This window comes from Trichechus manatus, unplaced genomic scaffold (assembly GCF_000243295.1).
Source record: "Trichechus manatus latirostris isolate Lorelei unplaced genomic scaffold, TriManLat1.0 scaffold00107, whole genome shotgun sequence".
Lineage (NCBI taxonomy): Eukaryota > Metazoa > Chordata > Mammalia > Sirenia > Trichechidae > Trichechus > Trichechus manatus.
Window position 1 is genome coordinate 2958865 of NW_004444043.1, and position 17518 is coordinate 2976382.

Genomic DNA, 17518 nt, shown 5'->3' on the forward strand with positions numbered 1-17518 from the left:
AAGTTAATCTTTAAAGTCAGACTGTCCAGCAACAAAAAAAAAAAAAAAAAAAAAAAAAGTCTTCACATTCATGTTGTGTCAAGAAGATCCAAGTCCATTTAAATTTGGATTGAGTGACAGCTGGTTTTTAAAAAAATCATACTTGCACACATCTAGCAACACCCAGTTGATTACAGCACTTCATGTTGTGAAGGTTAACATTTGTACTTTGTTAACAGTATGCAATGTTTTAAAATAGTATCCAACTGTCCTTTATTCTGTGAAGTAAAAGTTTCTGCAGAATGACTGCTCACAATTAATTTTTTCAGTTTGTTTCATTATAAAATGTGATATGGGTTTCCATGGGAGGAAAAACAGAGCAAAACTCCACAGACTCTTTCGAAAACTCCTAAACTCTTTCATTTAGGAAGAACTTGTGTATGTCCATGCCATAGAATTGCTATTTCTCTGCTGTAGCATTGAGGTTCTCAGATGGTGGTGGTGTTGTTAGGTGCCATCGAGTAGGTCCCCACTCATAGTGACCCTGTGTACAACAGAAGGAAACGCTGCCCAGTCCTGCGCCATCCTCAGTCGTTGCTATGTTTGAGCCCCTTGTTGCAGCCACTGTGTCAATCCGTCTCATTGAGGCTCTTCCTCTTTTTCACTGACCCTGTACTTTACCAAGCATAATGTCCTTCTTCAGGGACTGGTCCCCCCTGATAACATGTCCAAAGTCCACTTTAAGTTTGTAATTCTCTGTCTTCTCCTCTGAGCTGCTGAATACTTAAATATATGTTTGAGGATTGCTTCATTAGTGACTTGGGAATTTGGGCCATTTTGTCGATTACAGTAGTAGATCCAGGAGTTTTTCTCCCTGGCGCTGCTCTGTGCCCTGTAAAGCAGTTTCTCAAAGTGTGGAATGAACTCCTGCCTCAGAGCACATATGCACCAGGGTCCTCTGGGATGTTTCTGTTAAAACTGCAGGTTCCTGGGCCCCAGCCCAGAGCTTCTGAGTAAAAAACTCTAGGATCCAAATGAAGTAAGTCTTGGTGGTTCAGCAGTTAAGTACTTGGCTGCTACCTGAAAGGTTGATGGCTCGAACTCACCCAGTGGCTCTTTGGGAGAAAGACCTGGCGATCTGTTTCCCGTAAAGATTACAGCCTAGAAAACCCTATGGGGCAGTTCTACTCTGTCATATGGGGTCGCTATGAGTCAAAGACGCGATGGCACCAAACAACCACCACCACAGGATCCACAGCACCACAGCACTGCAGTTTGGTTCCCACAACCACCACCGCCCCACCCCCAGGGTAATTGTAATGACTTCATCCCACCCATTTGATCATTGTTGTGATAATTCTATGGTGGCAAAGAGCATCAGAACCTTAAACAAGTCCACTCCAGGGCTGTACCTGATATTTATAATTATTACCTAAAAGTTACTCAGCTGCTGGCTTTCTTCAAATTTTGACCCAATTTTTTTTTAGAATAGACCTGACAATTTACCTGTCTGTTCTCCATGGGCCAAGTTGCTGGGTGGAGATGTGATGTTACATGTGAAGGAAATTTTTCCCTCAAGATGTTTAAAAAAGTTACTTCAAGACAATAAACGCCTTTAAAAAAATAGTTCTAAAGAAAATAAAATGAATTTGCCTATTTTAGAACCTTATATATTTCCAGGAGCTCTGCTGGCATAGTAGTTAAGAGCTCAACAGCTAACCAAAAGGTCGGCAGTTCAAATCCACTAGCCCCTCTTTGGAAACTATGGGGCAGTTGTACTCTGTCCTATAGGGTGGCTATGAGTTGGAATCGACTTGATGGCAAAGAATTTGTTTCTTTTTGGTTTTTATGTATTTCCAAGAACTTTGAAAATTATTTCATTACCTCTGTAAGGCACTTCATAGTAATTACAGCCATACAGGTAATTCAGAGAGCCTTGATGGTGCAACAGTTAAGCTCTCGGCTGCTAACCAAAAGAGGTCTGTGGTTTGAACCCACCAACTGCTTCATGGAGAAAAGACCTGGTGGTCTGCTCCCATAAAGAGCACAGCCTAAGAAATCCTATGGGGCAGTTCTTCTCTGTCGTATAGGGAATTGACTCGACGGCACACGACGACAACAACAACATGTCGGTAGTTTAGCTGATATCCAATATTGCCTGTGTCCTACCTGGCTAGCTTACCAACTTGGTTGAGCTAATACTTTTTTTCCTCCACAATTCTGTTTGTATTCATCAAAGATCCAGGATGACTTTTGAGGGGAGGGAGATAGTCTGTGGATAAATGGGTGAAAGGCTAGATCTTTTATTTCTGTATCCCCTGAAGCTGAGCACAATGACTGACACACAGCAGGAACTCACGTTAGGCTCTGCCCTAAGGTGGCTTGGAGTGGACTTCCTCCAGGAGACTGTCAGTTCAGACTTCGACTTACCAGAGAAGGATCCACCCGACTAGGGGAATTACTAAATTCTCCTTGTTGGTGATGCCAGAGCCAAAGCCAGACCTGCCAGTAATGCCCATTTCAAGTGTACAGGTCACTGATATGTTTGCCATGTTTTCATCAAATGCAAGAAAATGAGTGTAGACCTTTGCTGATAAATCAGCCAAGCGCAGTGCCATAGGCAGGAGGTCCTTCAGGAAAAGAAGCAAAGGGCGCAGCCACCAACTACTAGGAGTGAGGCAAACAGCTCTTTGGAGAGAACTATGGCTACACTCGTTTTCTCAGGGCCCACTAGAAAGGAAGAGGCAAAAGGGGAGTCTGCCAGCCAACACAGTGTGTGGGTTGACTGTGGATGACGCTGCATCCTGAGAACCCAAAGGTTATAGAGATACCTTGAGGCTGCCCATAGAGGGATGTTGGAGGGAATAAACAGAACCACAACCACCTGGTCTCCTTAAAAGATTTTTAACAGTATGAAATGGCTACTAAAGTAGGTCAACCATTTTTGTTTCTTCCCTGCTCCTGTATTTAAGAATCTTTAAAAAATGTCATTGCTTTTTGTGAAAGTATAATATTGATGTCCAGCACTCCATAAATATATACTGTGCAAATGTTATTACCATACAGGAGTTCACGCTGTTACGTAGAACTAGCTGTATAACAACGATTGTGAGGATGGCACAGGACCGGGCAGTGTTTTGTTCTGGTGTACATAGGGTCGCTATGAGTCGGAACCGACTTGATGACACCTAACAACAAGAACAAGAACAAGAACAACAACAGCTGCTTAAGTTAAAAACAAAGTACTTGTTTCTATGTAGGAAGTGTTTGCAGTTTATTCTCTTTTCTATATCAATATAGCAGAGTGATGAGTGGTATATGAAGACTTTAAGCATTGATACAATTAGAGACCTATTTTTGTATTTTCTCTATGATGCTTCTTCTAAAAAACATTGATCATGCTAACATTTGTATTGGTTTTGGCTTTTTTTGGTGGCTAAGTGTTTGACTGCTAACCAAAAGTCGGCAGTTTGAATCCACCAGCCACTCCTTGGAAACCCTGTGGGGCAGTTCTATTCTGTCCTATAGGGTCGCTATGAGTTGGAATTGACTTGATGGCAATGGTGTTTTTTGGTGTGATGCTTCTTCTAAAAAGCGTTGATCATGCTAACATTTGTATTGGTTTTGGCTATTTTTAAACACAGAATCAAAAATTGGATATGGATGGAAGATTTATAAATATGAATGCGTTTTCACTACTGTACAATGCATATTTGATGATATTTTTGTTACATGGAAACATTAAGGTACTTCCTAAAAGGCTTTTCAAAAAGTACACAATACTTCTCAGAAAAGGCTAATATTTGTCTGTATAGTAATTCTAATATATAAGTATAGTTTTTTGTTTTTTACAACCCCCACCCCTGTATGTTATATTCCCATCTCTTGTATTCTGCCAATCCCATGATAAGATGTAGAGTCTCCACATGAAAAATGGCAGGGGGGTTTCAGTAGCCCATAGCCATTACCATAATCGATTGATCTCTAACCTTCTCACTTAGGTAAGAGGGTTTTTTTTTTTTAAATATTTTGCCAACATCAGCGGTCAAACAGTTCCCTTTTTTTAAAAAAGAAAAAGAACAACACTCTGTCAGAAGTGGAATTTGAGCCTACGCCTGTCTATGGAGACCAGAATCATTTCCTTTTTATAGAACTCTTTCTGAGAATAGTGATACTGCTTTGCTAAAAACGTTCTGTAGAAAAGACTACCCACAAGCACGTAGACAAACATGAGTGTATATGAAATTCCTGCTACAAATGGTAGTTGCACTTTGCAGAGGTCGTATAATCTTTCTCTGCTGGTCGTTAACAATAGGCTTGCTATTCATTAGTCCTGGAAGGGTTAGATGTTGTCCAGCCTCCAAGCAGGAACCTGAATCTAATACCAAGAAACTTTCCTACCTGTGTGGGCTACACGTAGAAGCATAACTCTCTCCTCAAACATATCTAGTCAGGTAATTGTTAGACTCATCATTCCACAGTTTGTAATCACTCTTTTGGATGGTTAGGCAGTTAACTAGCCTTTGACGTAATGTGGGATTATAACGAAGGTAAAATTGATCAGCAGAGTAAAAATCCAGTAGATTTCTATTTTCTGTGCTGTGGGAAACAGTTTCAGAGATATGATGAACACGTGGTTAATAAGGTCTTGAGAAGTGCCTAAAAGCATTCCTTAACTGGGGATATGAGATATAACTGAAATATGAGAGAAAAGAGATTTAAGGTAAGAATGGCAGACACCAGCCAGTTGTCCTCAAGTTGATTCCTACTCATGGCAACCCCGTGTGTGTCAGAGTAGAGAGCGTTTTAAATAGCCACCATTTTTCTTCTGTCTTGGTTGACTTCTTTAAAGGAAATAATATTACATGACACAATATTGGCAGTGAGTAGAAATACAATACAGGTATAATATTAACCTTATGGAGATAAAGTCAAAAACCAATTAAATAATGAAAGAAACATTGTATTTACTAATACATTGTTATTAGTAAATAACATTGTGTACTAATGTAACTAAATAAGTGTGGACAAGTCCAAGCATTTAAATGGTAGTCTAGATCCTACTACCCTACCACTCACTTTGAAATAGAAGCTATTTTGGTGTGTAGGAGTCTAGTAATATCAATTTAGTTAGAAATCATTTTAAGTTTAAATCACTGCTATAGCATGGAGTAAGCAGGTGAAAGCCAATTAAAGAAGAGAATGATTGGATTCCAGCGAGTAAAATTCATGGAACTGTGAGGGGTGGAGCTTGAAATGTTGCACTGTTGCGAGGAAGAAGTTTTAGTGACAACGCGTATGTCTGTGTGATTTTTACATATGTACAAAGGGTGGGAGTATTCATCTTCCCAGAATTCTAGAACTCATGATTTTGTCATCCAGCTTGTAGAGTGATTCAAACAAAGCTTTTTTTTTTTTAACCATAAATTTGGATAATGTATGAATTATGGCTGTTTTTACCTAGTAAGTGGTACCTGTTGGAATTACTTCTTAATTGACCATGGTAAGATCTGTGTTACTAGACAAAACATCTTAATATGCTAAGATCTAGTTCAGAAGTTTAATCACAGAGCCCCCCTCCCCTTTTTTTTGAACTCCCTGAGAGTCTAATTATAAAAGACTTTTATAGTAACATTATCCTTGACCCAATTTTTTTTTTTTTTTTAATATTTTATTGTACTTCAGGTGAAGGCTTACAGAACAGATAGTTTCTCATGTAACAGTAACACACATGCTGTTTTATGACATTGGTTAACAACCCCACAACATTTTAACCCTCTAAATTCTCAACTTTTTGTTTTTTTGTTTTTTTTTGGTGAAAATACACATAGCCAAAGATACGCCGTTTCAAAAATTTTTTTTACATACACATTTAAGTGACATTGACTACGCTCTTCTAATTGTGCTGTTATTCTCACTTAAGATGAAGGCTTACAGGACAAAATAGTCTCCCATTTAACAGTTACTACAAATGTTGCCCTATGACAATGGTTAACAATCTCACAACACATCAACAATATCCTTACTCTACTTTGTGTTCCCTATCATCAGCTTCCTACTCCCCTTCTGCCTTCTGGGCCTTGTCACTGGACTCCTGTACCTCGTTACTCTCATGGTTTTACTGGGCTGTCCACTCGCAGGCTGAACAGTGAACCTCGAAGGTAACTTCACCACTGAGCTAAAAGGGTGTCTGGGGGCCATACTCTCGGGGTTTCTCCAGTCTCCTTTAGGCCAGTAAATCTGGTCTTTTTTTTTTTTTTTGTGAGTTAGAATTATGCTCTACATCCTTCTCCAGCTCTGTCCAGAACCCTCTGTTGTGATCCTGGTCAGAGCAGTCAGCGGTGGTAGCCGGGCACCGTCTAGCTGTACTGGACTCAGTCCGGTGAAGGTCTTGGTAGCTGTGGACAATTAGTCCTTTGGACTAATCTTTTCGTTGTATCCTGTTCTCTTCATTCTCCCTTGCTCCCGAAGAGATGAGACCAGTGGAGTCCTTGACCCAATTTTTTGCCTAGCGGTGCATGTCTCTGTTTTTAGTTTTATGACTAGATTCTTAATAATGTCTGCCCTGCCTCCCCCCGTGCCTTCCTTGTTGTTGTTGTTGTTAGCTGCCATGCAGTTGGCACCCAACTCATGGCAACCCCACGCACGGCAAGGATTGGATCCTTGTGATCCATAGGATTTTCACTGGCTGATTTTTGGAAGGAGACCGCCAGGCCTTTCTTCCTAGTGTGTCTTAGTCTGGAAATACTGCTGAAAACTGTTCAGCATCATAGCAACACGTAAGCCTCCATTGATAGAGGGGTGGCTCTGCTCATATGGTGCATCGACCGGGAATCACATCTCTGGGTCTCCTGCATGAATGGCGAGAATGGCAAGAATTCTATCACTGAACCACCACTGTTCCCATGACTTCCTAGGAGTTGAGTAAATACTGCTTGCTACTTGTGCTCTGGGTCTTCATTTATTATAATAGCTAATTTGAGAGACATTTGATCCTGGACATGTGAGAACTGTGATTAAGCACTGATTCTAAGTGCCAGGAGTGTGCTGACTGCTTTATCCACATCATCTCATTTAATCTTCACAGTACCCCTGCAAAGGAGAGGTTGTTATTCTGTTTTACAGATTGGGAAATGGGTTCAGAGAGGTGAAGTAACTTTACTTAACCAAGGTCACACCGCAAAGAAAGTAGTTTAGCCAGAATTTAAACTCAGCTTTGTCTTACTGCAAAGGCACGGCTCTTCTTCCTGTGCACCATTGCTTCGCCTGTAACTTTACCCATTTCATAAATTAATTTATCTCCCAGGAACAAGCACTTTTCTCTCTGCGAGGTGTTGGGGCTTATTTTCTGTTTTATAACATTGCCAAGTACATACTTTAGATTATATGTATTTTTTATTGTCTTTTTAAAAATGAAAATCAGATAGCTAGGAAGCTAAATCATACAGCAAAGCAAACCTACATTTAGGGTACAGAAAAGAAAAAACTGGTCATGCTAAGTGAATCATCTCACTTGGTGTCATCTTCCCCCTTGGGCACGCACCTTGGAGCCTTTGGGCTGCAGGGGTTCTTTTTATTGGCTTAATTGTTTAACTCAATAACTGTTCCTTGTGTTGACACGCCTTGGAGCCTTTGGGCTGCAGGGGTTCTTTTTATTGGCTTAATTGTTTAACTCAATAACCTTCCCTTGTGTTCTCGCAGTAACGTGCACTTCTCTCTTGGAAAGGGATGAACACTGGACAGCATTGAGGTCATATGAATGTGGTTTTAATTAAAAAAAAACATGGATACAAATATTGACTAGGACAGGGAGATAATCATAGTCTTTTCAAATGTTTTAAAAACGTGAAAATAAAGCAAACTACATTGTGATGTAATTTTGAACATTTAATGGAGCTTAAGGAAAAGAGAACCCATTTGACCCTGCAGCTTAGCCAAGTTCAACTCATGAGTTGGCTATTGTGGTTCTGCAGACAGTAGTATTTACATAATCATACTGTTGTAAACGTAGCGAAATAGTTTGATTAATCTCCACACAGACAAGGAAGATGCAATTGTAACTATAGGAAAAAAAAAAATCCTGAGTTTTAAAACCTGGCAATGTAAAGGGAGCAGAAGAGCTAACAGAAGTCAGTTATTCAGTGACAGGAGGAAAAGAGAGAAAGGGTCACGTGGGCCTGCTAACGTCCTTCTCATACATGGCATGACATCAAGGAACACTGTTGAATGCTGACGAAACAAAAAACAGAGGTAGCCAACTGAAGAAATGCAAATTTCATAATCAAGAAAACTACGGAAGAACTAGAGGTCAGGTAAGTGTGAATGAGTTAGACACCAGGAAGCAGAAAGTCAATACTGTCTAAATTTGATAAATTAAGATGAGCTATAAGCATATTATTTAGTTAAACTGGTAACCACAGAAGGACAGTAAAAACAGTACCAATGGACGGGAATGGAAATGGACGATATGGGCTCAGAGATACTTTCTATTTATTACTGTCTGGTCCTTTTTGGAAATTTTTTTTAACTGCACATGCATTACTTTTGAAAGAAGAAAAAAGAAGAATCTCAACAGTTGTGGATGTACGGTGTCGGAAATACCTTTCCACACGACTACTGCATCACTCCTATCGCTAGACTACCTGGGATGGCTGTTGCCAGTGGTGGAGGGCGCTCATCCGGCAGGATCAGACAATGGTTAGTTGGGGTGGGATTACAAATAACTTGCATCCATAATCTCATTCAAACATTCACCTGGTTTTTTGGGTTGCATCTTGATCAAAATGTGGCAAAAGGCTGCAGATAGTAGAAAAGTAAAGGAAAAAACACCACCCGTCCTCAAAACATGCGAAGTGAAGGGGCTCCTGCTTCCAGAAGCCAGCACGGAAAGCCCAGGACTGGTGCCAATGTTCCTGCTCCCTCAGGATCCTGCTTCCTATTCTAGGATGGAGTAGATGCCTGCGCTGCCTTTGTTTTCTCTGTTCTGAGGAGTGGCCATGCTTCAGGGCACTGACTTCCTTCCAGGAACTTCCTGATGGGGAAATTTTGACTTTCCTACATGGACACTCTAAATAAATGCCTGTAGATCGAACAATGGCTGCAGGAGTTGTTTTTCAAGGAGGGGCTTAGTTTTGTTTTGACCTTGTGAAGAGTAGATTGTTGTGTTCATGGCGCCTCCAGGTGGGCGGTCAATGAAGGGAGTCTTCGGATTGCTGGTTGTTAAGGTATGGTCAGCAGGAGAGAGGGTGGCATTTAATCACCCAAAGAATGAAAAACCTAACTGAGCATTAAGGACGTTCTGGTCCAGCTATGGTAAATACCTGATGCGTTAGGAGGACGAGGTTGGAGAGGAATGGTTAGGGCTCTTGGAAGAGGAGAGTCGGGGTTGTGGTGGAGTATGAGCCCATGGAGAATGATGAGTTGATAGTGCCATTTTTGCTTCTATCCCTACTTGACCAGCTTATGCTGGAGACAATAGTGCAGTGATAAGGTTAGGGTTAGAGTGGGAACCAACCAGGGAATTAGTTCAGGAAGCACCGTGAACTGAAGAAACAGCTCAAGAAGCAGCATGGCTTAGTAAGTTTGATAAGTAGATCCCTTATCCAGTGTGTTTCTTTCCCTCTCCAACCTAACTTTGACTGCTTTTCCAATTTCCAAGGAATTACATCTTTTGAGACGAAGGAGGTCAAATGTGATACTCTGAGGTTCTCCCAACTGCTGGAAAATCCTGCCCAAGGTTTGTAGTTGCAGTTTGTCAAGAATTGATTTGCTGTTGATTTTAGTCCAAGGCTTGCCAAGTGAAATGTTTCTGGGATCCAGGTGGGTGATTTTAAATGGGTGACACGTCTGGGTGTGGACCCTGGCAAACAAAAATCTCGTGGCTCATTGAAGCTGCTCTTCAGCTTCAAATGTTACCATGTATAGAGAGCAGGCTTAGGGTTGCCAGAGCTTCCAGTTTTTCAAGTTAAACAAGAAATCTGGATTTTTATGTGAAATCCCTTGGGTTTTAAATGTTGCCAACTAGTTAAAAATTTAAAAACTACTGCCCAAACTTTAAAAACAAGCCTGTTGGTTGGATAAAGTCCCTGGATCACCTGTTTTTGCCATGGGTTAGGATTCTAATTCTTATCTCCTAATTGTTTCTTTGTCTTTATTGTTGAAAATGAGCTGAACATCTACTGGGCACTTTATTTATATGCCATCTTGTCCCCATAGCATGTAAAGATGGTCTCATTTGTATAACACAATATAAATTAGAAGTAAGAAAGAAAAAGTCCAAACAGTTATATAGGGGTAACAAATAGAAACCGGAATGAAATTATCTGTACATACATTAAAATTTCAGTGGACCCTGAAGTGGGTGGACATTGAGCCTTCTATAACTTGCACAACATAGAGACCTTACCACTTGTGTAGTTCGTAGTATCTTTAAAAAACAAATCACTTAACAGAGACACAGCTCTTTTTGATGCCAAGATAGGAGGCCACTTCTCCCAGAAGGGTCTTCAAAAGTATACACTGAATTGTATGAGGGACAACCCCCTGATCACAGTGTGAGTTTTATAGGATTGTTCTGTTGTCCTTCATTGAAAGGCTGATACTATTACACTAATGTGCAGTTTAGGAGTTGAGAGTGTATGTGTTGCGGGGGTGGTGCTGGTGGGATAAGCTGCAGGATGGGATAACTTTCTTCTGGTTGAATTAAACTTGTGGGGAGGTGGGCGGAGGTAGGGGCTGGCATAGGTAGGGAGACAAGCGGTTAAGCTCCCACTCTCTGGAAGCAGAGGGCTTGGGCTGACTCATAGCACCATCACTTACTAGTGGTGGGACCTTGGGTAAGTTGCTTTATTTTTTTAAATCTCAGTTTCCTCATCTGTAAAATGGGGATACGTACATAACAGAATCCCTCTCATAGGTTGATTGCATAACTGATTTAATTCAAATAAAGCACTCATCGCAGTTCCTGGTACCCCATAAGCATTCAGTAAGTTTTAGCTATGGTGAATTTAGAGGAATTGTTAGCCGTGGGCACTTAATTGTCAAGAAGATTAAAATCAAGATTTATTTAGAGGGCTTAAATGTTTCTGTTTATTTGCCACGGTAAAATGTTTTATTTGTAATAATTATTCCACTGAATCACTGGTCAACAAAAACCAGTTGAGTACCTACGTACGAAGTACTTTCCAAGTTTCATGGGATGGCCCTGACTCAGGAAACATATAGTTTGGTAAACAGGGTATAGATGGACAAACAGTAGGAGACAGGCTGCACCAAGAGTCATCTGAGCAAGGCTGTAGTGACTCAGAGAGGGCTTGTTCATAGTGGGCTGATACCAATGAATGATTTCCCAGATGATGGTCGACTTTATTTTTGGGATAGATTTTTATAGTTTTGGTAATTCCAAATACTGTGCAAGAATATTTTAAGCTACGAAACAGAGTACAATGAGGATTTTAGTATTTTGAAATGAATCATCATAGGAGAGAGTGGAACAACAGCAATTAGCTGTGCTTTGCAATTTGTATTAATTAAACCTTATGCCGAGTCATTCAGGTTGGGCCATCATGTGTATTTTATCATTAAAGGGCATCTTCTTAGCTGGTCGTGGGATATACAGAGAGATGGGGCTCTGCGTGTGTAGGTGTGGGGCTGCGTCACCCTTCACAGGAAGTTAGGGGACCTCTTTGGGCCTCTGTTTCATCTTCTATAAATTGGGACATGATTGTACTAGTGATAGCTTGGAAGGAGTGCTGTAAAGATCACATGAATGAAGAATCTTTAAAGTCCTTAGGATAGTGTCTGGCACACAGAAGCGCTGCGTATGTTAGTTGTTATCAGTGGTCCCTCTTGAAACAATCAGTACTAAAATTTTAAAGACAGCTGTCTGGTCAGGCTTGGGTAGAACAGAATAGAGCTAACTGTGTGGATGGGGATAGAAGCTCATAACTTCACAGTGACACCGTAGACCTCATTAGTCTGTGACTGTGGAAATGTAGTGGGGGCAGGTTGGGGATGCCCTGTTTCAGACCCAGAAATTAAAAACTGAGCTGCAGCTTCAGCTGCAGCCCACGTGCTCTGTGATACACTTCAATTCTTCTTTCTCTTTTAAAGCTCTGTGTGTGCAAAACAGCTGTAACCCCTCATTCTGCATGTGTGCTGTATTTTCATCAACTTGGAAAGCATTTGGGGGATAAAATGGATGGATGAATAGGTTATTTTCTAAAATACTATTAAAAATTAAAGGAGATGCAAATGTACTAAATATTATTGATTTGATTTCCAGGTTTTCCCAGGAATTAAAATATATAGTATGCATCAAATGAGAAAATTAAATTTTTCCTTATTTTCATACAGTAGCCCAAGAAAGACCTTCATCGGTTGCTCCATTTTTGTATTTCCTGGAAATCTTGTTAGCTGAGCGTGAAAACTCAGAAAATGTATTCATTGGGTCTCCCCCCCACCCGCCCCGCTTCATTTTCATCAAAGAATTGACCTGAATCTTAATGTACTTTTGAAGTCTTCTTAATGAATTTCTGCTCCTTGTGCCGACAGTGGGTTATCACAGCGTGAGTGTGTATCTGGCTTCCAGGCACCCATTTTTTGTAGGTATTGCTTTGAAGTGAGCGGTCATACAGAGATAAGTACATACACTGGCTGCATATAAAAATATACTCCAGCCTTAGAGCTGCGGAGCCCTGGTGGTGTAGTGGTTCAGAGCTCGGCTGCTAATCAAAAGGTCGGCAGTTTGAATCCACCAGCTGCTCCTTCATTGGAAACCCTGTGGGGGCAGTTCTACTCGTCCTATAGGGTTGCTATGAGTCGGAATAGACTTGATGGCACTGGGTTTGGTTTTTTGGTCTTCAGAGCTGCAGCCCTGGGTAGGAATCTGCTAGAGGACAAGGAGGGGGGGTATCTTGCAGTAAAGCCAGGCTCTCAGCCCACTTGTGTCTGAGCATGTGTGGGTGATATCATGAGTTCTCTTTGGGAGCAGTTCATTTCATGTCTTCCTTAAAGAAAAATTCTTGGCCTTTCTCGCACAGTTATTCTCCAAGTGGAATTTAAAATCATTTTGTCAGCTTCTAAAAAAAGAATCCCATTTTGAATCACATATTTTGAATGTGATTGTGTTAAATAGATAGATTAATTTTGGGAAAATTTACACTTTTACCATCCAGGAACATGGTATGCTTTTAAAAGAATTTTTTTCTTTTAACACCTTCTCTTTTTTTTTTTTTTAACCTCAGTGAATGAAATCTTGTACTTTTATTTATGCAAGCCCTACACGTTTCCTGTTGGATTTATTTCTAGATGTTTTAAATTTTGTTTATGATTGCTGTAATGAGTGACTAGGCTGTTCTTAAATTATATCTTACAACTGGTTTTTGCGGATGATGGAAAAGCGGATGATTTTTGTACATTTATAAATGAGCTTTTGAAGTCTATTTCCTGAATTACCTGAAAATGGGAATCGATGTCACCTACATTTGTTGTGTTTATGAACCCCGGGAAACAGAGTATGAGAAACATATGTTTTTGCTTTATCGTCTGTGGGACCCTCGAATGGGTCCTGCATCTCTGTTTTTATTCACTGTTGTATCCCCAGCACCTACCTCAGGACGTATCAGGTATATACTTGATAAATGTTACTGGAATACTTCTTAACTTTCTTAATTACGTAATAGTTTTTAAGCTATTTCTCTTGTCTTTGCCATCATATCATCCCCAAATAATACTTTTTGTCTCTTTTCTAGTATTTGTCTCTTTCATTTTAATTTTTTATCTTGTTATTTTGGCTAGAACTTCTAGAACAGTGTTCAATAATAGTCACAACAGTAGGCATCCTTATTTTGGGCCTAGATTTAATGGGAGTACCTTTAGTGCTTTACTTTTGGGATTTGAGAAAGACTTTTTTTTTCTATTGTATTGAAGTTAGTTCCTTCTATTCCTGGTTTACTAGAGTTTATTTTGTTTTAAAATCAAGAATAGAGTTAATACTGGTTTCTCAACTTTGGCTTAATTTATGTGTAACTTATTTTAGTATGTATTCTAATATTAAAATATTCTTGAATTACCAGAATAAGCCCTGTTATTCTAATAATAGCTTACTGAATTTAATTTGCCATTTTAAAAAATGATTTTATGTCTATATTCATAAATTAGATTTTTCTTTAGTTTTTACTTGTTATGCTAATCTGATAAAATGAATAACAAGTTTTCCATCCTTTTCTATGCTGTGAAAGAGTTTAAATTGTATAGGAAGTAACTAGTACTTAAAGGTTTGGGCAGAACTCACCTCCAAACTGAGTGACATCAATGACAGCCTTTCATTTATCCTTCCTTCTTTCTTATTATTTAATGCTGTACAAGTATTATAGACAGAAAATTAAGAATGTAATAGATGACCAACAGGACCCCAAGCTCCTAAATTCCAGCTCTACAGTCACTAATAACATTTGATTTATGTTCTTTAAAACATTTTTCTTATGCATAAACACACACATATGTTATGTGAGTTGCATAGCAAATGTTACTCTATTCTACATGTTATTTTGTAACTTAAAAAAAAAAATTGTGGTAGAATATATATAACAAAAAGTTTTCCATTTTAAAGTCTACAATTCAGTGACATTGGAGTCCCTGCGTAGTGCGAAAGTTAATGAGCTTGACTACAAACAAAAAGTTTGGAGGTTCAAGTCCACCCAGGGGCACTTCAGAAGAAAGGCCTAGCAATGTGCTTCTGAAAAATCAGCCAGTGTAAACCTTATGGAGCATAGTTCTACTCTGACACACGTAGAGTTGCCATGAGTCAGAGTCAACTTGGTGGCAATTGTTTTTTAAAATTACATTCACTGTGTTGTGCTACGTTCTCCACTATCCATTTCCAAAAGTTTTACATCACCCCAGAGTATTTTGTAACATTTTGAACAACTTTGTACATCAGTAAGAATAAATCTACATCATTTTATCGATTGCATAGTATTTCATTATATGAGTGTGCCATAATTTATTTAACCAGTTCTCTTCAAATGGGTATGTAGATTGTTTCCAGTTTTCTTTACTATGTAACATGTTGAATGATCATTCCTATATAGATATCTTTGCTTAATTATCTGATTTTCCTCCACTGTCTTAAGTTCCTACAGATGTAATTTCTGGAATCCATAGGTAATGAATATTTTTAAGTACACATTTTGTCAAATTCCCTTCCCCAAATGTTGCTCAATTCATAGTGTGTGAGGGTGTCATTTACCTGTAACCATAAGTTCGTTAAAAAAAAAAAAAAAAAAAAAAATTGCCTGATGATAATTTAGCTTGTGACCAGAGGAGGGCTCATCCCCCTTACTAGGTAGAATAGGAAAGCTTTGAGCATTGCAGGCACTGATATTAATTTGGTTAATCTAAGTAACTGCATTGCATTTTAGGAGCCTTGAACATTCAGGGTATACACTGTGCTAGCATTGAGCACAGTGGTTTGTAGGAGAACAAAAAAAAACTGCCGTGGAGCTGATTCTGACCTGTAGTGACCTTAGAGAACAGAGAAAAATGCCCCATAGGGTTTCCAAGGCTGTGATATTTACACAAACTGCCACATCTCTCTTCCATGGAGGGGCTGGTGGGTTCCAACTTCCAACCTTTCAGTTAGCAGCTGAGCGCTTAACCACTGTGCCACCAGGGCTCCCTAGAGGTTTATAGACTTGCTGCCATTTCACATTCCTGTCCGTTTTGCCTCCTCAGTGGCTGAAACCAACATTTATCTTGTATGCTTTGCTACCATCCCTGTCTTCTTGTTAGAAGCCGTCGAGTCAATTCCAACTCATAGCGAACCTATATATAACAGAATGAAACACTGTCTGGTCCTGTGCCATCCTCCACAATCCTTGCTATGCTTGAGCCCATTGTTGCAGTCACTGTGACAGTCCATCTCATTGAGTCTTCCTCTTTTTCGCTGACCGTCTACTTTACCAAGCATGATGCCCTTCTCCAGGGACTGGTCCCTTCTGATAACATGTCCAAAGTACGTGAGACGAGGTCTTGCCATCCTCACTTCTAAGGAACATTCTGGCTGTACTTTTTCCAAGACAGATTTGTTCACTCTTCTGGCAGTCCATAGGGTTGCTATGAGTCAGAACTGACTCAATGGCAGTGAGTTTGGTGTTTTGGTTTTCTGGCAGTCCAGGGTCTATTCAGTATTCTTCGCCAACACCATAGTTCAAAGGCACCATTCTTCAGTTTTCCTTACTGTCCAGCTTTCATGGGCATGTAAGGCAACTGAAAATACCATGCTTGGGTCAGGTGCACCTTAGTCCTCAAAATGACATCCTTGCTTTTTAATCCCTGCCTTAGCAATACGAAAAGAAAAAGCCAAAACTTTGAAACGACATTTTGTAAAGTATTTGTTTTTTTTTTTTTTTTTTTTTGATCACAGTAAGATTTATGTAAGGAAAAAAAATTCAAGGAGTACAAAAGTATATAAAATAGAGATGGAACACTTCAACCCCCTTTTTGGAAACAAAACACCGTTGACAATTTGGTACCTACTCTCCCTGGCTTTGGTTGGTTGGTTGTTTCCTACTCAGGAGCAAAATTTGGGCAGGTGTCTTCATCTTCTGACCTTTGTTGCTGTTGACAACAGGAAAATGAACAGATGGAAGGGGCTTTGCTTACTTCACTGTATTTAATTTCATAACATGCTATTTTACACCTGGGGAAATGTGAGAGAGTTTTAATAGCTTGCTCAAGGTCTGTAGGTAATAAGTGGTGGAGCTTGGGATTTGAACCCAGGTCTGTTTCTTTGATGCTCTTTTCCCTGTTTCAGGACTCTGTCCATCTAAACCTGTGCTAGTCCGTACAATGGCCGCTAGCCACATTTTACAATATAAATTCATTAAAATTAAGTGTAATTACAAATCTAGTTCCTCAGTCCCACTCGTTTCAAATGCTCAGTATGGACATATAGATAATTGCTACTAAAGAAGAAAGGTAAAGAACAGATAGTTAAAGAACATTTATATCATTTGAGAAAGTTCTGTCTGTCAAAGGTGGAACCATTGAAATATGAAGTCATCAATTAAAGACTTTTATTTTTTAAGTTTTATTGTGTTGTGGGTGAAAGTTTACAGTGCAAATTAACATGGAAGTTTATACACAAAAAATTTATAAACAAATTGTTTTATAACATGAGTTGCAACCCCCACAATGTGTCAGAACTCTCCCCCTTTCCCTTTTAAAGACTTTTTAAAAAAGTCTATGCTGGCACACTTAGCAGACTCTAAATTCTAGATTTCAAAAGATAGTGGTGAAAAACCTACTTGTTTAAGAAATGGAGCAAACTTGCAATGCCCAACGTTTAAAAATGAAGTATTGATCACCCTTAAGGTATTCAGAAGAAAGGCCTGGCGATCTACTTCTGACAAATCAGCGATTGAAAACCCCATGGAGCACAGTTCTACTCTGACACACGTGGAGTTGCTAGAGTCGAAATTGCCTTGATGGCATCTGGTTTGGTTATGTTTTTAGCTCTCTGCAGGGATTGGGAATG

The 17518-nt window shown here is 39.6% G+C and overlaps 1 protein-coding gene across 3 annotated transcripts in view; it reads left to right on the forward strand.

The window, feature by feature from the left end:
• Window positions 1–17518, forward strand: part of LOC101347192 (guanine nucleotide-binding protein G(q) subunit alpha) — a 341585-nt gene that overhangs the window by 46498 nt on the left and 277569 nt on the right. The window contains exon 1 of one of the 3 annotated variants that reach the window (XM_023737735.1): window positions 12530–13621. The exons of the other annotated variants lie outside the window; for them this stretch is intronic. Coding sequence (XP_023593503.1) covers window positions 13441–13621 — 181 coding nt within the window. The 5' untranslated portion in view covers window positions 12530–13440. Of the gene's footprint in view, window positions 1–12529; window positions 13622–17518 lie in introns of those variants that run through there. 3 annotated transcript variants of the gene reach the window in all.